The following is a 25,883-nucleotide window of genomic DNA, read 5'->3' on the forward strand; positions in this document are numbered from 1 at the left end:
TGTTCCCAGTGTTTTACCATCATATTTTTTGAATGAATATTCTGATTTTCTGCCTCCCCCTTCCCTCCATAATGTACACTGCATTATTATTTGAATAAATCATTTGATAAAAATGAAGATTTTATTTCAAAGATTAAATTATAAAACGTTTTAATTAATCATCAAAATGAACAAGAAAAACATGAGAGTTTAATTTTGGTTTATTTTTTTAAGGACAGTAAATCTTTGTCACTATGTTCCAAGTTACAATAAGATGATGACATTGAAAAAGAGATTAATGAGGCTTTGGATGATTTATGGATAAAACTCATTCAGCTTCACGGCCCCAGATGATTCATAGTAATGCGAAAGGTACCCCTCTGTGTCCTTATGAACGCTCAGGATTCTTAATTGAAGCACTCCCCTTTTTATTCTCTTCGCGGCCCTAACCCTAGCATTAACCATCACCTTACATTTATCAATTTCAACCCGCTCTCACGCCTGGGAACGAGCAACATAGCGACGATTTGTCACATATATGTTACGTTTTGGGATGAAACGTGTTTGGATAAAAACATGGCTGATGACATCGCTGATTCATTTTTAACATATATAACATTTACATTTTTTAATATAAAACTTTCAAATATCCATAGTTTTTCCTGTAAAATGGATCAATTAAAGGAGCCACTGAGGAGCAAATGCAACACATAGAACAGTTTTTACAAAAATGTAAGTGTAAAATAAAACCCCCACAAAGAAAAGGCATCTATACCTTTGTAATGTAATCATGTTATGTTCTGGTAGATATTGGTAGATCTATATTTGGTCTAAAAACTGTTTTTTTTTTTTTCAACACATTTAATCCTTTTCACTGAGCTCTTTAACGAGAAATTTCTCATTTTTCAAAAGGATGTCATAGAACTTTTTGCAGGCTGCACCAGCTTGCAGGGGACCAATGTAGAGCTCCCTCATCTTGTCCTGAGTGGTAGACAGAGCTCTAATTCTGGTATAAGTTTCTTGGTCGATAACTTCATTGTCTAGGAGCTCATCCAAAATGGGTGCGATGTTGCTCACTCTGTTGGTCAGCTGGACTCTGTGTTTGTCCACAAAGTCCTTGCCTGGAGAAAGAAAAGGAAAGAAATAAAAAAAAAAAAAAAAAAAAAAGGGTTGTTTATCATCTGAAGTTTTTATTCACTTTATTCTCAGCTTTCATAACAAAATGCTTTAAAAAATTCATTTATTTCATAATTAAAATTCATTAAATGTTAAAAACACATTCGTTCCTTTTGGTCGACTATTTAAAAAGAACATAAATGACATCTTTCCTTTTTTCATCCAGACATTTAAAGATTATTGTATCTAGTTAATGTTGCAGTCTTCTCTTTTATTATCAGGAAATGAGGAGCTGCATGAGAGTGCATCTGCTTGGCAGTTTCAAGGCCTCGGGCACGAAGGTGAGAAGTAACGAAGTACAAATACAAATGTATTTTACCCGAGTCTTACTTTTTCTCACTACTTTTTACTTTTACTCCCTGCCTTTATAAACAAATATCTGTACTTTCTACTTCTCACATTTTCTAAACCGGCTCGTTACTTTTGCTTTAACGCATTTTAGTCGAGTTATTATTTCGTCACTGCCAGCCTCCAAACATCCAAACGATTTAAACCTGAAGAGAAACACATGGTAGGCGGTCCTGTTCGATTATTATTCACCAGAGGATGGTGAATGATAAAAAGAGAAAGTGCGACTGCCTCCGTCAAGAGCCAAGAAAGAGATACAGACAAAGGCAGTTACAGGGAGGCGAGTCTCCCCACCAGCAGCTTAATTTCTGGTGATTACTACTAGGGTAATACTCTACAGTAAAACAGACCCCAAACCTTTAAACCAGTCCAGTATCTCCTGTATAAGGGGTCATCTCAGCTCTAACACAACATAAATACTTATTATATATATGTAATATATGTAATTCTCTAACCTGCAACGTGGCCAGAAACTGGATGACACGTTTAATGTAAGAAAAATTGGAATATGGACGCTTGATGTCATTGTTTGATGTATCAGAGTTTAATAATGAGCTGTGTCATCTGATTAAACAGGTGTAGCCGTCATGTCTGAGATTTGGTTTCAGACCATTTCAATGCAATTTCAGAATAATGTTGAAAATATGTTTTGAAATCTGGAATAAGCTACGTTCAACTGCGCCCTGCCATACGGGGTCACTGCAGATGTTTGATTTGGCAGTTTTACAGCCGATACCCTTCCTGACATAACACAAAGGGGGATTTGTGCCTCTGACTGGAATCAAACCAGCATCCTTTCCTCTCCAAGTAAACCATACTTCTGTTCAATGGAGCTCTTTTCTAAAACCTTTCTGTAATAAATGGTGCCATTTTTGTTTCTTATCACAAGCTGATACCTAACAGCATCAGCTGTCACGATCCTGGGTCATTTGACCCAGCATTTTGAGTTTTCCTGTGTTTTTTGTCATTTTGTATTATGGTTTGTCTTCAAGTTCACTTAGTGTTCTATGGCAGCGGTCCCCAACCTTTTTTGCGCCACGGACCGGTTTATGCCCGACAATATTTTCACGGACCGGCCTTTAAGGTGTCGCGGATAAATACAACAAAATAAAACTAGTACCGGTACCAAAAAAAATTTTATTCATAACACACGTGAAAAGACCCAGGAAAACAGAGTTAACGATAAAAACGATAACAAAATAACACTGAAAACCAATAAAAACCATGAAAACCAGACATTTCACACCTGAGCCTCAACTCTCGCGGCCCGGTACCAAACGACTCACGGACCGGTAGCGGTCCGAGGCCCGGGGGTTGGGGACCGCTGTCCTATGGTGTCTAGTTATCCTGTTTTTAGTTTCTACCCTGTTTAGTTCCTTGATTATTTAGTAGTTACTCCTTGTGTCGTTGCCCTCTCTGTGGCAGTTTATGTGTTTGTTCTCCTGCCTTGTTTTCCCTCGTGTTTTTTTTATGGATTGTCAAAATTCACAACAATATGCTAACTAAGCTTTTAACCTGGACCTTTATTGTCAACTTTGATTTTGGACGCCAACAATGAAGGTCAAGGTCAAAACCATAATCACATAAAAAAACAACATATCCAGTAATAGGTCATATGAGAGGGCATGGTAAGGGATGTACAGCACACTTTGTATTTTTTCAGTTCACAATGATGCCATAAAGTTTTGACAGCTTATAGAAGCCAAAGTTTTCAGCCAATTCTGCTCCAATCACATGGGTGAAGATAATTAAATACACCATCTTAGTATGTAATATCTCAAGGTCAAAGGTCACAGGTCAGGGTCCCACGATATAGGAAAAAGCTTTAGTTTCTATTTAATAATCTCAAAAATTTAAAGCAACATATTAGTCATTGTGGAACATCAACACTTTCTTCGTTTGAGCTCTTTAACACAAAAAGGTTAATAAACTAGACTAGATTTCCATATCAACAATGCTGACATCAGCATGTTGTAGTAACAGCTGAGGTAGATATGTTTAATAAAAACAGGCTGATGTCATCATGTTGTGACAAAAACATCATAAACATCAAACTTTTAGTACAGCCCTTGCTCTTAGGGGGAGTTGTGCTCTCTGAGTGCGCCTGCTTACTGTGCAGTGTCTACACTTGGGTCCTCTTGTCAACAACTGCAACAAAATCCTTTAATAAGAAAACAGCAGAGTTGATATATGTTACCATTACCTGAAGTACTGACACCAGATGCTCCCCTTGAAGCTCCTGAAGCTGCAAAGACATTTTTTTAATTGTGTGTTAAATGCACCAATTTAATTAATTTTCATTACAAACAAAGAAACAGATCAAATTGTCTAATATAGACACATTTGCCCTTAACTCACTCTTCTTAGTTTTAAATGACTCACTGCTGATCTGTTTAATTCACTCAGTGTCTGAAAAGTCTGTTTGTCATTACAGACGAGCTTCTAAACTGAACAGTCACTGATGCCAGGAATGTTTTAGCAGTACCAACACAGTACAAACTATTATGTTAAACAGCATTCGACTTAACTATACGAGTTAAAGCTACAGCAACACATTTTATGTTATGAGTGAAAGCAAAGAATTAGTTTGAATACTCTTTGAGTGTATTTTCTTACCTTCAACATAACCAGACATGGGATAGTCATCTGGAATTAAAGGAAAATCAAAATATGAGTGTTTGATATTGTTGTTTGATGTGCTGCATTCAGGGACCAAAAATTATGAAATAGCAGAGAAACAACACGTTCACATTGCTGTTGCTCTTCAATTTGCAGTCGTCAAATAAAAGGATGAAAGTTTTCCATTACACTTTGTGTACATTGTATTATTTAACAGAATAACTAACCTTGATGAACATCACATGTCCAGACTGGTTCATTATTTGAGTGCAGGAGTGTAAGCCTGAGTTTTCTGTCTGGATTCTCAATGAACACTTCATAGAAGTTTATCCTGTTATATCTGAAGGTTAACTCCTGTGGGGAAAAGTGTAAAAAAAACACACACACACACACACACACACACACACACACACACACACACACACACACACACACACACACGGAGTAATTTCAAACGTGATGTTCAAAGGTTTGCAATATTTCAAACAGCTCAACAAACACGTCCATATTGTTTCTGTGCAGAGTGAATTACAATCTGTCTGCTCGTCCTTTTTACATTTGTATTCATCACTGACTCTGTACGTGATGTGTTGCTGAAGCTATCCAGTTATTTCATATTCCAGAAAGCTCATCACTGTTCATCACACTGCTGCCCTTCTGACCCGGCCCAGATAAGTAGAAGAAAAAGCATGGATGGATAGATGTATGTAAAATACATATTTTGTGCAGCTTTTAACCCACTAAACAATTTTCATGGTTTAGTGGGTTAAAAATACATGCTTTGGTTATAAAAGTGTTTGAAGATTGTGGTGATAACGTGGTAATAGCTCAGGTGGCAGAGCAGGTCAGCCACTAATCAGAAGGTCGGTGGCTCGATCCCAGGCTGCCTCCTGACTGCATGCCAAATATCCTTGGGCGAGATACTAACCCCATGTTTGCCTACTGGTGGTGGTCAGAGGGCCCGGTGGCGCCAGTGTCCGGCAGCCTCGCCTCTGTCAGTGCGCCCCAGGGCAGCTGTGGCTACAATGTAGCTGCCATTGCCAGTGTGTGAATGTGTGTGTGTGAATGACTGAATGTAGTGTAAAGCGCTTTGGGGTCCTTAGGGACTAAGTAAAGCGCTATACAAATGCAGGCCATTTACCATAATAATGTAAGAACAGCAGAAAGCGTTCTTAAAAACAAGCTTCGGACATGACTGAAATGTTTGAGTAGAGGTTTATCCACACATACAATGAGGGGCTAGATCTCCTCAGCAGAGCTTTTTACAAACTGTACCTGTGGTTGAATTTCTGCTGTTTCCATGTCGGCTCTGAGGCTGAAAGTACGCTCAGGTTGCAGGTACTTGTCTGGGTGTGGTTTTTTGATTCTTTTGTATCCATCTGAGGATTCTTCCTTGTCTATTCCCTGTTATCAGATGATATCAGTCATCAGCAGCTGAAGATTCCGTTTGGATTTAAAATCGCAAAATAAATTCATGACGAACTGTTAGGATAATGATCATTTTAACTTATTACACTTTTATCATTGAGTTTGCAGTCAGTATGATGTCATATTTAAAAATAATGGTCAGTGTGCCCAGATAATATTTTTCACCTTGTCTAGTATAAAATATAAAAGCAATCGTACTGTGACTTTCTTTGCCTGCACTGATCCTAATACATTGAATCTCTTCAGTTACCTGTTCCAGAGCAGGATCCTGTCGGATTGGATAGACGTGGAGTTTAAGAAATGATGTGTTGGGTTTATAGTACATCAACGTGTAACAGCTGATTTTCAAAGGAAAGAATAAACGTATCAGAGCCCCTATTAGAGAGAAATGTGGTTCAGTTAACTTGACATGTGTTGGTGTGACCTCAGACACTTTTTCCACAACATCTCCACAGTCATCTATGTGAAGGACTGCAAACGTGTCCAATATGTCAGGGATGTCATCTGCAGGAGAACACAACACAAACATGGTGAGAAGAACAGTTTATAACAGTTTGTGCGCTCACTGTCAGAAATGTCAAACATCTGAAAGTCTTCCTTCATGTCCTCTTACCGATGCAGATCCAGTGTGGCAGGTGAACTTCATTTAACTTCCCAGCAGTGACTGTGACGTCCATCAGAGGACCTGCAGGCATGTATTGTCTGCTCTCCATCCTCTCCATGTGTCCCTCCCAAGATCTAAACTGGTACTGAAAGCTGGTCTTTCCCTTACAGACCCAGCGCAAGCCCGAGACTCTGCATTCAAAGTGTCCTGCTGCAGACTGAAGGCTGAAACAGGAATTAAATACACACTCATGAAGGAACAACAGAGTGAATGGAAACACAGAGTAGTCGTGTGAATCGGATGCAAAATGAAGAATTTCCTCTGGGAATAAATCCAAAGCTGAACTGTTTCCTGTAGTTCCAGTTTGCTGTGCTGCAGCATTCAGGAAGTTGATTTACCTGTAAGTTGGAGCCTCGTCTGCATCTGTACTGTTCACCTCAGGTTCAAGTTTAGTCCAATCACTGCAGTCCTGCTGCAGAGGACAGTCTCTTTAGTCAATAAGTACACATGTTTATAAAGAAAGAAACTTTAGCAATAAATGGATGAATGGAAGGGATTACCGTCAGGCTCTGACAACCTTCAAGCTCTGAACTTCTTTCAGTTTTTCGTCCTTGTTGAGACACAAAGAATTCAAATGAATGATGTTATGCTGACATATAAAATCATCCTCTAACTGTCCACATGTTTGCTGTTTGATCACTTTATGCTGTGCAGTGCTGCTTCAACATCAGAACAACATGTTCAGCAGGACGTGCAGCTGAGTGACGTCTAAGATGATCAAAAGCTGATGAATTCAAATATTCTCACCAGTGATGTCAGAACAAGACAGACAGAGAGAAAGGTTGGATTCAGCTCTGATGATTTATGCAAAGTTATTTTTGTACGTCTGTTGTTTCCTGTTTCTTTTAATGTTTGTTGATTAGAAGTTGTTTAAACAAGTTTATTGTAAATTATGAAAATCTGTTTATTAAACTTTGGTCTCACCTGAGCTGCTCTCTGACAGCCTCAGCATCAGATCAGGTCTGTTCATGTCTGTTAAAACCTCCATGGTCACCTCCACAGACTGATGACCAAGTTTATCCACCATCAGATTCACAAGGTCTTCTGTTCTGTTTTGACACCGGTAACTCTCCATTTGTGGCAGGCTCATCTTAAAGCACGTGAACGGCAGCAACTGCTTGAATTTCTTTAGATCCTTTTGACTAAATTCATTCAGTGTTTCCAAGAGAATCTGTCTGACAGCTTCCTGTTCTTTTTCCTGTAAAACCAAAACAATGTATTAAGTTACTGTAAAATATCTGTTGGACAATTTAAAGATTTATTTTTATTTAATTTCCAGAGAAACTGTAGTAGAAATATCAAATATTCATTAAAAAAAGATGTCTTCATGAATATTTATATGTTTTAGAATAATCACTGAAGAGACAGCTGGTGATTTTGATATTTACTTCACTCTCTTTATGAACTGCAAAACTTCAAGTTTCATAAGAAAACGTTATTTCATTTCTATCAATACTAAAAACTATTTTTTTGTAAAAGCTGAGTTAAAGTCACACTCACTCTCTTCAACAGTGCAGCTCCATGTTCATCCACAGAGTGTTTCTCTGAGGAGGAAAGACATTTACCATCAACTCTGAGGATTCAAACATCATCACACATCCAAGTAGAATCAGCCTTCAGACGACACAGATGATTTAAAAGAGAAAATCATGTGAAACTAAATAAAATGACATAAGAACCCAACAAAGAAACCCTCCATCCTGTCCAACCAAAGTAACTGGGGGTTCCCAGCTGTGATAATGAGAGAGGGTACACCTGTCCACCTCAGGTTTTAAACAGACAGACAACCTTTCACACCCACATTTAATTTAGAACCAGCAATAAAGCCAACAAGCATGTGTTTGGACTGGAAACCAGAGCACTCTGAGGAAAAGCATGCAGGCACAGGGAGAACATGCAAACTCCACACAGAAAGGTTCCAGCCAACCAGGAGGCTCAAACACACAACCTTCATGCTGTGAGGACACAGTGCTAACCACTGCACCACCATGACACCACCAACACAAAAACCTGTTGATGACACAGAGTTTACACTCATGCATGTTGGTCTTACCTCTGGATGCTGAGCTGCTCTCTGGTAACTTCTGCACCAGATCAGTTCTGTTCATGTGCATGAAAACTTCTCTGGTCACCTCCACAGACTGATGACCAAGTTCATCCACCATCAGATTCATTATATCTGCTCTGACTAATGATCGATTCAACCTCCACGAGAAGAATGACAGATTCCTCCAAGGAAGGATCGTCTGCAGGAGCCTCTTAAATGTCTCGAGCTCCTCATCACTCAAATCATTCAAAGTTTCTAAAAGCAGATGTTTAACAGCTGCCATTGTTGCCATCTGGAACAATAAACACAATCACGGGGTCACATATTTATTTAGCCAAACACAAGCGCCTATTTACTAGTTGTGGTACGTTTATGAAAAAAATGAAGAAAATCTAAAACTGTGATCCACTTTTATGGGTTTGAATACTTTTTCTTTACAGGCTGCAGTTCTTCTCTCACTGTGCAGATAAAAACTGAAATATATCCATCAAGAATCTTTCCCTGATTTCACATCATCTTTCATTCTTTATTAATATTTGTAAGTAGAATAAAGTTTCCTGTTTAATCTGAAAGTGTTTGATGTTTTCAGATTTCTCTGTCCTATTGAAGAGTCAGGACAAATGTACATGCTGACACTTCCTCAGCTCATCCTCAGTGGTAAAGACATCCTGACATTAGTGTTGCAGAAAATTACTGCTGAAGAAGTCAAACTGAATGAAGCTTCAGTTTGTCACAAACATCCAGCAGAAATCATGAGAAAAATGAGTCAACATGAGAACTGATGATACTTTAGTCCTCTGACTTTCAGCCTGCTGTCTTGTACTGAATCAGAGATGTGACATGACTCACTTTGTGGATCAGTGCAGAGCGTCGTTCATCCACAGAGTGTTTCTCTGAGGAGAAAAGTGCTCAAAGTCACTCATGACAAACACATTTAACAACTAACTGACAATTATTCAGGAAATATGACTTTGGAAAAATGGACAATATGCAGAATTACACTGAAACCTCCTCAGCAATAATAAACAGTATGAAGGAGTCATTTTTACTCCTCCTCACAGAGTATTTTGATTTAATCTGGTCTCATTTTTATGTATTTATTGAAGTATATTTTTCCAGAACAGCCATAAAATATGTCTGTGAAGGTTCTCAGTCATCCAGGTCACCGTAGTCAAAGGAGCTTGCAAAGAAAAGCGTCTGGACTTCTTTAAGTTGCTTGAAGACGTTTCACCTCTCATCCGAGAAGCTTCTTCAGTTCTGGGGTCAAATGGTGGAGGGTCCCCGATATAGGGCTTTGGAGTTGACGTCACGCCGCAATGCATTGTGGGAGCGCGGCGCCATTTTCGGGGTCTACGATCCAAACAAACTCACTGTTGGAACGGCGACGACGACAAGAAACATGTTTAAAAGCAGCTCAAAAGAAAACGGACAGTATACAGACCGATTGCGTCCAGAGGCGAAGCAGCGGTATTTGAAAAAAAATAGAGTGCATCGCAAATCTGGACCCATACGACATACGGCAGTGGAGTAAAGACCCAGACGACTTACCGCCACTGTCCTACCCCGATATCTTCACCTATCTTGTTTGTGGAGTAAGCGCTTACACTGCGAACCAGTTTCGTAATTACAAGTCACTGGAGGCGCACATCCAATTTACAAATGGCTGGGTGCAAGATTTGGCTATTTTCAAGCCGCCAAACTCTTGAGTACGTCGTCAAAGTAAGTCAGCTGGAGTGCATCGAGTGAAATAGCCATTTTCCACCCCCCACCATAATTAATGTTATACATTTATCAGTAAACTGCTAAAATATCGTTATCATATTATATGCCCATAATTGTAAAGTAGATGCAAATTAACACATTGATAATCGGGCAAATTATTAACGCCAATTTGTGTCCTCCCTGTCTCCTCCTGCGAATCTTTACATAGCACATATGTCTGCAAAGTCACTCCATTTGATGTTTGATCGCAATTTCTATAACTTCCGAGACCACCAACGATAATATTATTCAGCTATAAAGTGTGATAAGAACATATTTAGAACTTACCGGAATGAAAATGTCTTGAGCACACCAGCTGATATCTGGAGACGTAACAGAACTTGATATCAGCTCGTCTCACGGCTGCTATCCAGGCTAGACGCCTTCGTTTGGTAATATCCGATACATGAGCTCCTTCATGTTGCTTCCAGGTTGGGAAAGCATAAAAAGACAATCCAAACTTATTCCCGTGCCGGTCGTAAGATCGAACATTGCAGCCGAGCACACAGCAAGTACGAACCATGGCTATGCTTTTGCTCCTTACTTAGAACCCCAAAATGGCGGATCGGGCCAAAATCCTTTCCACGCCCACCCCCGTGACATCACGCTCCAAAGCCCTATAAACCTAGTGGGAGTTTCCTCCCACAGAGGGACAAAAGGGCCCCCTGATGATCCTCTAATCGCCTGAGCCAAGGTGTGAAACTGGGTGTGGGTCCCAATCAGCCAGAGTTTCGGGTGAGTTCATTGTGAAACCTGGCCCCACCTTATCATGCGAATTCCTGAGGTCAGATGGCCCAGGATGTGAGTGGGCGTTAAGGCGTCTGGGAAGAGATCTCAAAACTGGATTATAGATGGCAGAGAGTTGGTGTCGTAAACCTCCGCCTCTGTTCAAAGATGGTCGCTCACAGTGGACATAGATGGCTTCTTTCACTCCTCTTTCAAACCATCTGTCCTCTCTGTCCAAAATGTGAACATTGGCATCCTCGAAAGAGTGACCTTTATCCTTTAGATGCAGATGGACTGCTGAGTCTTGTCCTGTGGAGGTGGCTCTTCTCAAATCAAATCAAATCACTTTTATTGTCACATCACATGTGCAGGTACATTGGTACAGCACATGTGAGTGAAATTCTTGTGTGCGAGCTTCACAAGCAACAGAGTTGTGCCATGCGCTTGTGAAGTGGCTGTTTGGTCTCTCCAATGTAGAGGTCTGAGCATTCCTCGCTGCACTGTACAGCAAACACCACATTGTTAAGTTTGTGTTTTGGCGTTTTGTCTTTCGGGTGAACCAGTTTTTGTCTGAGCGTGTTGCTTGGTCTGAAATGCACCAGGATGTCATGCTTGGAGAAAACTCTCCTGAGTTTTTCTGATACACCGGCTACATAGGGGATGACAATGTTGTTGCGTCTGTCCTTCTTATCCTCCCTCGCTGGTGTCTGATCTTCTTTTCTGTGCCTCTTTGCTGACTTTAAGAACGCCCATTTAGGATAGCCGCACGTTTTGAGTGCTTCCTTTACATGTGTGTGTTCCTTCTTTTTTCCTTCAGGCTTAGAGGGAACATGTTCTGCCCAGTGGTGTAGGGTCCTAATTACTCCAAGTTTGTGTTCCAAAGGGTGATGGGAGTCAAAGAGGAGGTACTGGTCCGTGTGTGTGGGCTTCTGGTAAACTTCAATGTTGAGGTTGCCGTTCTCTTCAATGTGCACAGCGCAGTCCAGGAAAGGCAAACAGTTGTCCTTTGTGTCTTCCCTGGTGAACCTGATGTTCTTATCCACAGCGTTAATGTGCGCAGTGAAGGATTCCACTTCGTGTGTCTTGATTTTGACCCAGGTGTCGTCCACATAACTGTACCAGTGGCTGGGTACTCTTCCTTTGAAAGAGCCAAGAGCCTTCCTTTCCACTGCCTCCATGTAAAGGAGGAAGAGAGAGTATTAGCCAAAGGACTCAATTTTGCCATTTCTCCACAACAGTTGCCCATAGTAGACCTCATCACAGCCACAGAATCTGCCATACGGATTAATAAATTATCACAGACAGAAGCAGAGCAAATCAGGATGAAAGTCTCAGCCACGCTCTCCAGTGCCAAAGTCCCTCCATCCAACCTCACAATACAGGAAAAGAAGGCTGTCGCTTCCCTGAGCAAAGACCACAACATCACTGTTTTACCAGCTGATAAGGGAAGATGCACCGTGGTCCTAAACACTACAGATTACCATACAAAGATCACTACTCTCCTCAGTGACAACAATACCTACGAAGCCCTAAAGCAAGACCCCACAAGCAGCTACAAAAAGAAAGTTATAGCTTGCCTTCAAGACTTTGAAAAGGACAAAATTATTGACCGCCTTACATATCACTGCCTTTACCCAGGGGATGCCATACCCTGCATCTATGGACTTCCTAAGATCCACAAGGAAGCTGTCCCACTCAGACCCATAGTCAGTAGCATAAACTCAGCCACTTATAACATTGCTAAACACCTTGCTACCATCCTTGCTCCTCTTGTGGGGAACACCCCACATCAAGAACTCCACCGACTTCACCGACAAGGTCCAGAAACTTCCCCTGGATCCAGATGAAACCATGGTGTCCTTTGATGTAGTCTCTCTCTTCACTTGCATACCCACCACGGAAGCCGTGGAGACTGTCAGAAAACGACTACAAGAAGACAGCTCCTTGGAGGACAGGACCAACTTCACACCCGATCAGATCTGCACACTGTTAGACCTCTGCCTCACCACTATGTCACGGGGTGGAGAGGGACAAGTTACCTAAGATATTTTTATTGTGCATGTTTGGTTGTGTTTTACTTTCTTTAATATTGTATAGTGTTGTATTCTTATGGGTTTTATTGCATGTTTTATGGTATTCATCGGTGACTTGTCCTGGAAAGTCTCCGCCCCTCCTTGATTATGAACCAGGCACACCTGTGAGGTCCCGGAGGCCAATAAGAGTGATGGGAGACGAGAGAGAAGAGACTGATGGTGGAGTGAGGACTGGGAGAGTGAACGATATCAGGCGGTGGCGGCGGCCACAAGCCCAGATGGGCTGGTGCCGGTTGGTTTGCCACAGGAAAGCGGTGGCAGAGTTGAGAGCTCTGCCCATTCGGGAAACCGGAACAGAAACATTGATAGGGCGGCGAGACGCCGCCGGGTTTTCCCTTCTAAGGCGGCTAGAGTTGGCTAATGCAAGCACCAGCGCGCAGAGCACCAGCAGGAGCACCAGCGCGCAGAGAGCGACAGTACCAGCGCAGAGAGCGACAGTACCAGCGGGGAGAGCGGAGACAGCACCAGCGGAGGCTACGAGACGGCTGTGCCGATTTCCAGTTTTAAAGAAGCGGCGGGCGGAGTTGAGAGCTCTGCCCACCCGGGGTAAGTCTCTGACTTATCCCTTTTTTATGAAGTAAACCTGTCTGGAAAGAATAGTGACTGCCGCTTCCTCTCCTTCTTCAGCATATCAGGACGTGAGTGCGAGAGGGAGGCGAGGACTCCGCTGGTTCCTTTGGTTATACCACTTGCTGGATTTCTTAGCTCCCTGGGACTTTTAGGTCGTGGCGCAGGCCACTGGACTTTTAATATTGTGTTTTATTGACTTTTATTGTGCTACCCCTTGGCCAAGGTTGTTTTAATTCATTTTGCATTTTTAACAATTTAAATATAATAAATTATATTTTAATTATACAGTTTTAATGTGTGCTTTCCCTCGGCGGCTCCACTGCTCAATCCGTTTGGAGGAAGGTTTCCTTCCTTCGCACAAAACCACTGTGGAAGTAAAACCAGCCTTCCGCCTCCGTTACAACTACATATTTCAAATACAACGAAGGCTTTTACAGACAAAAACATGGCTGTGCCATGGGCTCCCCCGTGTCACCTATTGTAGCAAACCTTTACATGGAGGCAGTGGAAAGGAAGGCTCTTGGCTCTTTCAAAGGAAGAGTACCCAGCCACTGGTACAGTTATGTGGACGACACCTGGGTCAAAATCAAGACACACGAAGTGGAATCCTTCACTGCGCACATTAACGCTGTGGATAAGAACATCAGGTTCACCAGGGAAGACACAAAGGACAACTGTTTGCCTTTCCTGGACTGCGCTGTGCACATTGAAGAGAACGGCAACCTCAACATCGAAGTTTACCGGAAGCCCACACACACGGACCAGTACCTCCTCTTTGACTCCCATCACCCTTTGGAACACAAACTTGGAGTAATCAGGACCCTACACCACCGGGCAGAACATGTTCCCTCTAAGCCTGAAGGGAAAAAGAAGGAACACACACATGTAAAGGAAGCACTCAAAACGTGCGGCTATCCTAAATGGGCGTTCTTAAAGTCAGCAAAGAGGCACAGAAAAGAAGATCAGACACCAGCGAGGGAGGATAAGAAGGACAGACGCAACAACATTGTCATCCCCTATGTAGCCGGTGTATCAGAGAAACTCAGGAGAGTTTTCTCCAAGCATGACATCCCAGTGTATTTCAGAGCAAGCAACATGCTCAGACAAAAACTGGTTCACCCGAAAGACAAAACGCCAAAACACAAACTTAACAATGTGGTGTATGCTGTACAGTGCAGCGAGGAATGCCCAGACCTCTACATTGGAGAGACCAAACAGCCACTTCACAAGCGCATGGCACAACATAGAAGAGCCACCTCCACAGGACAAGACTCAGCAGTCCATCTGCATCTAAAGGTCAAAGGTCACTCTTTCGAGGATGCCAGTGTTCACATTTTGGACAGAGAGGACAGATGGTTTGAAAGAGGAGTGAAAGAAGCATCTATGTCCACTGTGAGCGACCATCTTTGAACAGAGGCGGGGTTTACGACACCAACTCTCTGCCATCTATAATCCAGTTTTGAGATCTCTTCCCAGACGCCTTAACGCCCACTCACATCCTGGGCCATCTGACCTCAGGAATTCGCATGATAAGGTGGGGCCAGGTTTCACAATGAACACACCCGAAACTCTGGCTGATTGGGACCCACACCCAGTTACACACCTTGGCTCAGGCGATTAGAGGATCATCAGGGGGTCCTTTTGTCCCTCTGTGGGGGAAAACTCCCACTAGGTTTATATCTGGGACTCTCCACCATTTGACCTTAGAACTGAAGAAGCTTCTCGGATGAGAGGTGAAACGTCTTCAAGTAACTTAAAGAAGTCCAGACGCTTTTCTTTGCAAGCTTCTTTGACAGCCATAAAATATGTTTTAAAGATGTGTTTTTTTGTCTTTATTACAAATATTATTTATAAAGTCAAAGAAGACTTTAGTCAGACGTTTATGAGACATAAAAACAGTTTTATGACTTTAATGAGTTTTGATTTTGTTGTCTTACTTCGAGGCAGTGAGCTGCAGTCTGACAGCCTCTGAGCCAGATCAGCAGAGGTGGGACCAAGTCATTGTTTTGCAAGTCTCAAGTAAGTCTCAAGTCTTTATCCTCAAGTCTCAAGTCAAGTCTCAAGTAATGTCAGGCAAGTCAGAGTCGAGTCTCAAGTCACTGGTGTAAAAGTCCGAGTCAAGTCACAAGTCTGAAACTTTGAATTTCAAGTCCTTTCGAGTCTTTAAAAAAAAAAACAACGAAAAAATAATGTTGCAGTTATGCTAAATGTAAATGTTAGACCATGTAATTTTAAAATCTGTGTTTTTCTCAACACATGACAAAATAGTGAACTTAGAAAATATACACAAATTGTGAAATTGCACCTCTTTAAAATGCAGCTCAATTAAACTTAGCTCCAAGAATAATTTTCACCGACATTTCTGAGATAAGCTGCATGTTATTCTTGGATGCGGTTGTAGGACCAGCTTTAAAATCGCATGACAAAAATATCATACACATTAAAAAAACTGCATCACCAACGTAGCCTGGACAACATTTGCTAGTTAGATGAAGTCAGCTATCTCATCGTAGCATATTTATATGCATATTTATAATCATACGGTTCTTGGAGTGAGTGCATACACTCATGAAGTTTAGTAACTTCAGGTCACTGCAACAAGCCCAGGTACAGTTTACCGCCGGATGGGTACAGGACCTTGAAATGCACCGTGTAGAAAGTAAAGACCATCGTACGTATCATAAGTTTACCAGTCTCACAAATCGTCGTCATAAATACACATTCGTTAACCGTTTATTAATAGGACCTTTAAGCTCAACGGTAATTAATTAGTAGGGGAAATAATTTCTGGTAGCATTACAGAAATGTAGCAGTGACAATAATATTGTATGCTGTAATCGTACTGGGCAATTAGTGATACAAAAAACCTGTTTTATCCTGTGAATAAAAGTATATGTTTTTGTCAATGTACCATAATAACAGAAGCGAAACACAATATTGTGTCAGGACAATTCACTATTTATGCACAATAAATAAAGGAGCATAGCGCGACAATTTCTGTTCAGCGCCAGACTTGCTTGTAACCTATATCACCAGTTATGTTATGAAAATGACGTATTAACTACTAAAAAACACTGACCTTTGTGTAAATGCTTGGAGCAGACTAACCTGTGAGCTGGAGGGTTCTGGGACGTTATATTTGACCTTTGAATGGCTGCAATCCAGGCCACCCATCGCCTCTTTGTTACTTCGGAAACATGGCTCGAACAATTTCTCTTCAACGACGTAATCCGATAACAACCGATCTCTTTACCCGTCGGCTTCCCATGGCTGTCATGCGACCGGCTATTGCAGTTAATAATACAACGGCTTCTTGTGTTTCTTTTTATCGCTGTATAACTGATTTTAATTGAAAGCCTGCGTGCGCTAGTACCGCTTGCCACGAGTTCCCAGAATCCTTTGCGGTTCTACCCGTGAATGACGTCACATTTTCAATCTCTATATAATATGCATGTTAAATTTTGTATTTGGGGTAAAATATCAAGTCTTTTCAAGTAAACCGGTTCAAGTCCAATTCAAGTCCCAAGTCATTGGTGTAAAAGTCCAAGTCAAGTCACAAGTCTTAGAACATTTTTTCAAGTCAAGTCTAAAGTCATAAAATTAATGACTCGAGTCTGACTCGAGTCCAAGTCATGTGACTCGAGTCCACACCTCTGCAGATCAGTCCTCTTCATCTCCTTTAAGACCTCCATGGTCTTCTCCACTGACTGTTGGCCGTAAGTCAGCACCATCAGAAACACTGTGTGCTGCAGGTCTGTTCTCATGTACCACATCAATGAGAAGTCTGAGTCATATTTGTGAAGATAAATTTGTAGCAGGTTCAACTTGAACTCACTGAGCTCCAGCTCATTGAGACCATCCAGAGTTTCCAGCAGCAGCTCAATAACAGACTCCATCGTTTCTACCTGGAAAATTCAAAGAAAATGTTCATGAGATAAATGTGACATTTCTCACTTTCAGGTTTGTTTGTTTTCTCATCAACACTTTACAAATGTAGGTGTGTTTAGATGACATCATCCATCACATAAGGTGATGATGTCATTGGTCATATTTGTCACAATGATCACAAACAGCTGATTAACAATTATTCTGCTTCTGTTAACAAGTTCAGGACTTTTCTGACCTGCTGCAGACCTCCCTCACTGCACACGCTCAACTTATCAAACTTTGACTTTTCCAATCAAAATCAAATCATTTGTTTCTATTGAAGATTTCTATCCTGTATTTATGAAATGAAAGCTGGATGATCTGAAGTCAGACAGATGTGACATGACTCACTTTGTGGATCAGTGCAGGCCAACGTTCATCCTCAGAGTGTTTCTCTGACAGAAAAGAAAGATTAAAAGCTTCATTCATGACTGATTTAACATCAGTGTTAATAATCAGACACTTTGAAATAACTGATGCTTTGATTTCATTCTGATGATCCTTGTAAGTTGGATTAATAACAACATTAAACTTGTTAACATGAAGTCATATTTGATGGGAAACTATCAACGTGTGAGGAAATGATCCAGTTCTGTTTCATTCAGTAATTCTTCTTCTTCATCTTCTTCATCTTCATATCAATGAGTGTATTTATTGATTCATGTGTTTTCTGGACACTGACCTTTCTCTGTTTCCTCCACATCAAATCCTTCAGCTGATGATCCTGCAGCTGCAACACATTGAATACAAACTGTAACTACATGACACAGACACTGTGTGTGTCCTTTATGTGTGCTCATCCTGAGTATAACACTGAGTCCTGACAATAAAAAGCTTTAATATTTCACTTTCAGCTGTGCTGACTGAAGGCAGGAGGAGGCCATAGTTACACAATCACAGAGAAATCACTGAAAAGACTTTGAATCATTTACCTCATACAGGTCGTCTGTCTCCATAGTGGAGTTTCAATCAAAGCTAACATAAAGATCCATTTACAACACAAGACTGATATTAATGAGCTCAAAATGCAAAAAACAAAGAAAATATTTTCAAAGGAAAGAAGTTCAAAGAGCTTTAAAACAACATTTACTAAAGAAAGTCACTGATTCAATAAGCTGAATATTTTTACTTTAAACATTGAAATATGAAAACAAATCTGTTTAATTTTACTGTGTTTGTACAACCTGAATGTGTTCATTTATCAACGTCTGTCCAAAATAAATCAGAGGAAACAAATTCTTTCATTTATAAATGATAATAAAGTTTATATTATGCAGTTCTTGTTGTGAGTTTCTCTGATTTAATTCTTTAAATTAATTTTTACTGTAAGGTGTAATATTATATTTAAAATCCTTCCACACACAGTTAAGAATAATCCCAACATATCTGTTGTATTAATTTATGCAGCTTATGATTATTGTACAGCTGTCCTTGTTGGCCAGGACACTCTTGAAAAACAGATTTTTAATGTCACAAGTTTATTTTTTCCTGGTTAAATAAACTTTAATGAATAAATAAAATGTATTAAAGTTATTACAGACACTCTGACAGATTATTTCCTCTTACCTTTGAGTCCTGAGCTGCTCTCTGACAGCCTCTGCACCAGATCAGTTCTCTGCATGTCTGTTAAAACCTCCCTGATCACCTCCACAGACTGATGACCAAGTTTATCAATCATCTCATTCACTATTCTTCTTCTGTCATCACTCAGTTCGATTTGTGGAAGACTCTTCTGAAAACAAGTGAACTGCAGGAACCACATGAACTTGTTGAGATCCTGATCACTCAAATCCTCCAGTGTTTCTAGAAGCACATCTGTAACAGCTGCCATTGTTGCAACCTGGAAAATTCAAAGCAAACATTCATAAAGAAAAAATGTTTCCTCACTGAGAAAATTACAGATTTATGTTTTTGTAGCTGTTTTAAACTTTGAATGTTTTCAATGTTTTCTCTGAAACACTTTGTTTTCTTTTATTATCTTATTTATTAAGATGTATTTATGTAAACACACTTTTTAATAATCTTTGATTTTAAATCTAAAAACATTTCTGTGACAACTGTTTAATCTAAATGATGAAATTATGATTTTCAAACTGCATCTTATTGAATCAAAGCTGAACTCTGCAGAGTCAGACAGATGAGACGTTACTCACTTTATGGATCAGTGCAGACAGATGTTCATCCACATGTTTGTCTGAAAAAAGAGAAATTAACAGAAATAGAAATAAGTGTTTAATAAAAGCTAATCGAGCTTTAAAAAATACACAGAGATCAAAAAAAAAGTTACATTTAAACCTGCTGAACATCATTTTCTGCTCGTCAACAATGCTCTCTTTGCTCTGTAAATCTGACTGTTTCTAATATGAACTGAAGCAGAAACACTTTTATCATTTTAACATGTTTTGTCTTTATCTTACTTTGAGCTTCTGAGCTGCTGTCTGTCAGCCTCTGAGCCAGATCAGTCCTCTCCATCTCCTTTAAAACCTCCACGATCTTCTCCACTGACTGTTGGCCAAAAGTCCTCACCAATGTTCCCTCTAAGCTGCGCGCGTGCGCAATTGGGCACTGCTGGCACGGTCTCTGCGCAGAAAAAATCTGTGTTGCGCACACAAAAAAATTAAAGTAAATACTTTAACAATTCTGTTCTGCAGTGTTAGTCAGTGACTGGCTGCTCCCGTATGGGATTAGAACGATGCCACCATATCTCATAGTCCAGCCAATGACGCGATTCACACTCGTATATACGCAGCTAATCCACGCCATTGACAGGCTATGACAGCGTCCTTATGTGCCGACACCGGTGTTTTAGCGAGCAAAGCGGCTGCTGTGGAGTGAAGCCACGTTAATGACAACGTGTACAACCATTGGAGATGTGAGCAGGACAGACGGAACAACTGACGGAAAAAGTGAGGACTTTATACCAGTTTTTAAATTGTGTTGATCGGCCACGTAAAACCAGAGTTGTGATAAAAATATCTGCAGTGTTTGTTTTTCTTCCTGAATACTGTCGTTGTTTATATTTACTGCGGGAAGAAACGGTAAAAACTGCGTTTGATAAGGAAAACGCTCGAAAGCCTGTGAACAAAGACAAAAACAAAAAAACCCCACCCTTTCCTATTGGTGGAAAAATGTACCATGTCAGGCTGTTGTTCTCCTTTATCTCATAGTGGACAGAAATTATTTTTTGGAGTGGCACAAATAATTTGTGTGGCATCAGATTTGATGCAGAACAGCTGATTGTTCTGTAAATAGTTTGAAATGTTTGTTTAAAAAAAAACATTTTGGCAAAAATTGGCAACATTTTTAGGTAAACAGCTGCAAAAAACTTTGTTTGCAAAACTCAGTTACGTTTTTGAAGAAGCCATAAAATTTCTTTGTCACGGTCTGCAGAGACAGGCCGTGCGGTGGTGTGTGTAATGGACCCAGGTGCGTACACAAGTGAGTAGACGGGAGTGAACTTAACAGAAAGCGAGCCTTTATTATGGCTGGAGACAAGGTGTACAAACAAAGCAAGGATAGCGTGGCTAGGCTATAACTAAACTGGGAAAACGAATACTGTGATAAGCTAAGGAAACTCAGAGACTATGATGTTCGCTGCAACGACTGACCGGGAAAACATGGAGGTGAGAACACAGACGACACGACACAGACTGTATGAAACACAGAGACTAAATACACATGAGGGATGATCAGGGGAAGTGGCCACACATGGGAGCACAGCTGACACACATGAACCTAACGACAGGAGAGGAGGAGTGAAACTGAATACACTGAAAGTCTGTATTCACTGTCAAAGTAAAACAGGAAACATGGAGATTAGACATGACACATGAACCGGGGAGACTTAGTACAGGGGGAGATGACATAAACAACTAAGGAACAAAACTAAACTGCAGTCTAGAAATTAACTAGGTGAACTAAGCTAGATGCAAATGAATACAGAAGATACATGGAACTCAAATACTGGGTCGCTTGACCCAGGACCATGACATTCTTGGTGTGATCATTGATCATAAGGTCTGTTGGAAATCACACATCACTTATGTGAGGGGAAAGTTGGCACAGGACATTGCTGTCTTGGGGAAAGCAAAACAATTTCTGGATAGGAAAACATTGTATATGTTATATAGTGCTTTACTATTACCATATATGAGTTATTGTGTAGAGGTTTGGGGAAATACATATAAAAGTAATATTCAGACTATAATCATAATGCAGAAAAGGGCCATTAGACTAATAAATCAGGAGGGGTATAGGGCTCACACAAATGCACTCTTTATTAGGACGCAAGCTATAAAATTCCAGGATCTAGTCAAGTTTAAAACAGTGCAAATAATATATAAGGTAAGGAAAGGGATGCTCCCAATCGAAATAAGTAAATGGTTCTGTTAATAGGAAAATTGTACTTAGTAGTCAGTATAATCTTTTAATGATATAAGTTTGCATATGGTAGAGTATTGCATGTAATCATTTGTGTTTAGAAGTATATAGTTGGTGACATATTGAAAGAATGTCTCATCCTAGGAGGTCTGTAACATTCTAAGGTGTTCTGGCTTCACCCCCACATCCTAGGAGCACGAGAAGAGGTCGTACCTTGTCTTATTGTTTTACGGTAGGATTAACGTAGCTATATTTGTTTTAGTCTAAGTGCTTTTTGGTTTGATGAACTGCTGGACTTTTCCACTGTGTTATCTGGGGTGAACCATCTAGGGTGAGGGGGAGACTACCCTTTTCCTGACCAAGGATGTTCCTTTTATGCTGTCATGTTATGTGACCCTTTGATCAGCAACACACACACACACACACACACACACACACACACACACACACACACACACACACACACACACACACACACACACACACACACACAAAATAAAGACCGGGGCAGTTTCTCAGTGCGAGTCTCAGTCTGGAGGCTGCCCTTGCTAGCAAGAAGTTCTGTGTGTTTCTCTTCTCTGAGTCTTTACTGAAGAAGTGTTTTAGAACATTTTCCCTAACATTATTTGGTCCTTCGTAGCCGGAGCAGAAAATATCAGAACTGTTATCTGTGACTCTGTTCCAGGATCCAGCACTGATTCCTGACGCCGTGGGGAGCCAGCACCGAAGCCTGTGCACAGCCCTCTTGGACGAGGAGAGAGCCCCAGGACGTTAAATTCGGGTCTGGGCCGGTGTTTTTAATCTGGTCCACAGCGGTGGGATTCAGTCCGATGATCTGAACCACCAGTGAGACGTCGGAGAGTGAGAAACACTATTTTGGTATATAACACAGCTGCAAAGGTTTAAAGAAATGTGATAAAATAGGTTTAAGTTCGCCAAAAGGAACTGTGTTTTGACTAGTTTTAGAGGTAGCTGAAATTACTTCGTGACAAATTAGCGCGCAAATGTCTATGTGTGTGTATGTGTCTGGAAGTAAGTTGATTTTACAGCACAATACGCTGCTGAACTACTTCCATTTTTGTTTTCTTTGCTGAGGCTCACGTGCTGGTGACAAAGGAGAACGGTTGAGTTTCATCTCATAAAACTGATACCGCTTCACCGTTAGGGTGAAGTCGAAGGCCGTATCAGTAAACCACTCTGAAGTCAAGCGTGCCAGCGACGGCCCAGCAAAATCTTTGAAAATGGGGAATAAACAAGTAAAATTAACACCTGATGAGAAATGTTTAGAAAAACAGCAAGCCGGAGCAGGACTAATCCAAAAGAAAGAGAGAGGAATGCATAGTGGAAGAGCAAGAGGTAGAGGCTACACACACACACCAAACAGCGACTTTAACACTACATGCTGGAGGTGTGGAAAAGAGGGACATTTTGTACGTGACTGTAAGAAACAAAGAAGACAGTAACTCAGAATACGATAGCAGCTCAGGTGAAGAGAGCAGTTCAGACTAGGAAGAACGTAATAATCCCTCACCAAGTGAAAATTAGAGATCAAAGTAGTGTAGTTTAAAAAGGGTTGGAAACAGACCCGACTGAATAGATATAAATACAAGAGGAATAAAGTAAAATAAACAAAAGGATAAATTACAACTTAACTTTAATGTATTCAAAATAATATTAGCAAGGATAACAACCTATAAAGTGGTATTAATAATGAAACATAGTTGGGATGAAGATCATGCCCAGAATAGAATGAATGAAAGCAGATAATTCACACAAAGACATATTAAATGAAATAGAGAGATGCATAAGGTATACTAAGGTTGTGTCATTGTTCAGCCAAGAAAAGTGTGTGAAAAGGAAAATGTCTCCAGCTTGAGAAAGAGTGAAACTGCAGATCACCCACAGCCCTTGGTGGATACAAAGTAAAATATAAATAACATATTGTAATACAGTGGGGCAAAAAAGTATTTAGTCAGCCACCGATTGTGCAAGTTCCCCCACTTAAAATGATGACAGAGGTCAGTAATTTGCACCAGAGGTACACTTCAACTGTGAGAGACAGAATGTGAAAAAAAAATCCATGAATTCACATGGTAGGATTTGTAAAGAATTTATTCGTAAATTAGGGTTTGTTTTTTTTTGAGGTTCTTAAAGAGAGAAGGGAGGTATAATTTTAGAGGGAAGTGGAATTTAAAATTACAAAGAGTAAGAACAACATTGAAAAGGATGTCTATTTCTATAGCGGGACTTTATTTCTTCTTTTAACTCATTCCAGAATTTAAGGTCAGTAGTGATATAAACCAGTTTAAAATAAAACTCAAAAAAGAAATTTTAAATAAGTATAAGAATGAAGAAAATGCAATTAACGCAAGACAGCAGTCAAACTCATGTTTATTTTCTTCTGCAAATTAGTAAATCTAAATATAGTTTTAGTTGAACATGTGAAAATATTTTTTGAGATGTTATGTTCTAAGTTGAAGGCATTGTATACGTTTTTGTTGTTCAAATTTAGATGATGAGGATGTAAACCTGAGGGGGTAGGGCTAAATAAGTATATACTTCTGCCTACTCCTTTTCAAACAACTGTATGGAATGATTTTATGAAACGTTGGTGAATGTATATGTTTGAAATAAAAAAAGAACTGAACTGAAGTAACTATATAATTAATTGCCCAACATTGGTTATTATATCCTGTATTTTGCAGACAGAGAGTTACAGGACTCTCTCCCAGACCACAGACTTATAATACAAGTCAGAGCTTTATTTTATTTTATTTTTTAAAAAAGAAAGAAAGTTGTGTTTTCAAAATTGGATTTCAAGTTATTTTTCCTTCCAATAGTGTTAACATGCTACACAGGTCATGAACAAGATTTTTTTTTAATTTTCATTGTAAGTGGGCTAAAGCAGTTAATTAAAAGTCGTCTAACATAAATGCTGTAATTTGATTATTTTAATAAAACACGTTGGATGGATTGGATGCTGGCGTGACCACAGTGCACACGTCTGCTGTTGCTCACAGTGGTCCAAGGGGCCGCTCAGGGAGTTTGTGCGTTCGCTCAGACACATGAAAAATTAGAGGGAACATTGGTCCTCACCGCCAAAAACACCACGTCCTGCACGTCCTGCAGGTCTGACATCGCAGACAGACTCATGGGGCTCATTGAGCCACGTTTTCTTCTCAGGATCTCGATGAAGTCTCTGACCTCGCTGCCTCTCAGATCAGCCAGTGTCTCCAAAAGCAGCTCAATAAGAGACTCCATCGTTTCTACCTGGTAAAAACAGAGGTCACATGACAGCGATGCACCATTCAAATGTCTGTTTGATTTTTAATCAACAGAAACATTTTAGTGTGCTAAAAATAAATTCATGTTTGAATCCAATTCCTTCTAAAAACCTGAAAAGATGACCTTTGACCTTCAGACACAAAGCTGCGTCTTTTTAAGGTCATGACCGGTCGACCAGATGTAGAGCAGAAAATAACCTCCATGAACATCTGGTGCTCGGTGGGTACCTGCTTGGATTGGTTTTTTATTTCTTGGCTCATTTTTTCCTCTTTTTGAAGGATTTAATTTTCATGAACAGGTTTGTGACTCTGTTTTACTGCCTGACTGTAACTCTGTCAAAGACTGAGCTACAAAAACTGCAGTGAGTCTCCTGATTTTACAAACAGAGGGGAGCTTTAACTGCTCGCATCTTTACTGATAAACAGAAAGACTTGAATTTAATCTGCTTTTAAAATGTAAATAAGGTTTAATATTTCTATACCAATCATGTATAAAACTCATGTGTACATGACAAAGCTGCAGCTTGAATTTCATGTGTATGATTTCTGTTTAAGATGAAGATCATTTTCAGTCTTCATCTACTGAATCAAAGCTGAACTGTGTGAAGTCGACTGATGTGACGTTACTCACTCTCTGGCTCAGTGGAGGAAACTGTTTGTCTGAGGAGAAAAGAAAGAGAAAAAGTCAGATTAGAAACTGTTTTATCATCAGGCTTTATGAGGATTTAGAACATGAAAGATTTCACATCAAAGTGACACTTAAACCTCGTTAACTCGTTAATAATGATTTTAGAGAGAGGCCTAACTTTGTGAATGAGAGCACACACAGGATACTCTGATCGCTGATCACTTTTATGTGTGTGTATATACACACACATAAA

At 40.2% G+C, this 25,883-nt stretch overlaps 2 protein-coding genes across 2 annotated transcripts in view; both read right to left on the reverse strand.

Moving 5' to 3' along the window:
- Nucleotides 1-185: 185 nt before the first annotated feature.
- LOC309717170 (caspase recruitment domain-containing protein 8-like) lies at nt 186-15,387 on the reverse strand. Its single transcript, XM_082551523.1, has 14 exons — nt 15,349-15,387; nt 9,111-9,154; nt 8,268-8,553; nt 7,715-7,758; nt 7,139-7,412; nt 6,715-6,764; nt 6,553-6,626; nt 6,164-6,378; nt 5,801-6,054; nt 5,398-5,526; nt 4,350-4,476; nt 4,120-4,149; nt 3,707-3,748; nt 186-1,100 (listed from the first exon to the last, which is right to left on the reverse strand). The coding sequence occupies exons 3-14, from the start codon at nt 8,551-8,553 to the stop codon at nt 841-843; spliced, it is 1,785 nt and encodes a 594-aa protein (XP_082407649.1). The 5' UTR covers nt 9,111-9,154; nt 15,349-15,387; the 3' UTR covers nt 186-840.
- A 39-nt stretch (nt 15,388-15,426) lies between these two features.
- The window catches only part of LOC309717981 (uncharacterized protein), a gene marked incomplete at its 3' end in the record, with an annotated part of 25,490 nt that continues 15,033 nt past the window's right edge, over nt 15,427-25,883 (reverse strand). Inside the window, exons 3-11 of the mRNA XM_082552922.1 lie at nt 25,634-25,662; nt 24,815-24,988; nt 19,756-19,918; nt 19,492-19,532; nt 18,905-19,178; nt 18,021-18,068; nt 17,690-17,733; nt 17,063-17,316; nt 15,427-15,457 (exon numbers count right to left, since the gene is read on the reverse strand). Of these exons, the coding sequence (XP_082409048.1) occupies nt 15,427-15,457; nt 17,063-17,316; nt 17,690-17,733; nt 18,021-18,068; nt 18,905-19,178; nt 19,492-19,532; nt 19,756-19,918; nt 24,815-24,988; nt 25,634-25,662 (1,058 nt within the window). The remainder of the gene's footprint in view (nt 15,458-17,062; nt 17,317-17,689; nt 17,734-18,020; nt 18,069-18,904; nt 19,179-19,491; nt 19,533-19,755; nt 19,919-24,814; nt 24,989-25,633; nt 25,663-25,883) is intronic.

The sequence above is a fragment of the Aulonocara stuartgranti genome (assembly GCF_965226115.1).
Source record: "Aulonocara stuartgranti genome assembly, chromosome: 11".
NCBI classification, from domain to species: Eukaryota; Metazoa; Chordata; class Actinopteri; order Cichliformes; family Cichlidae; genus Aulonocara; species Aulonocara stuartgranti.

Bases quoted from the DNA above. Each gene is read 5' to 3' on its own strand.
- LOC309717170 (XM_082551523.1), bottom strand. From the start codon at position 8,553: ATGGCAACAATGGCAGCTGTTAAACATCTGCTTTTAGAAACTTTGAAT. The intron at 7,759-8,267 runs GTAAGACCAACA...TTTCCTCCTCAG, and splicing joins GAGCAGCTCAGCATCCAGAG to AGAAACACTCTGTGGATGAA. The intron at 4,150-4,349 runs GTTAGTTATTCT...CTTTAATTCCAG, and splicing joins GACATGTGATGTTCATCAAG to ATGACTATCCCATGTCTGGT.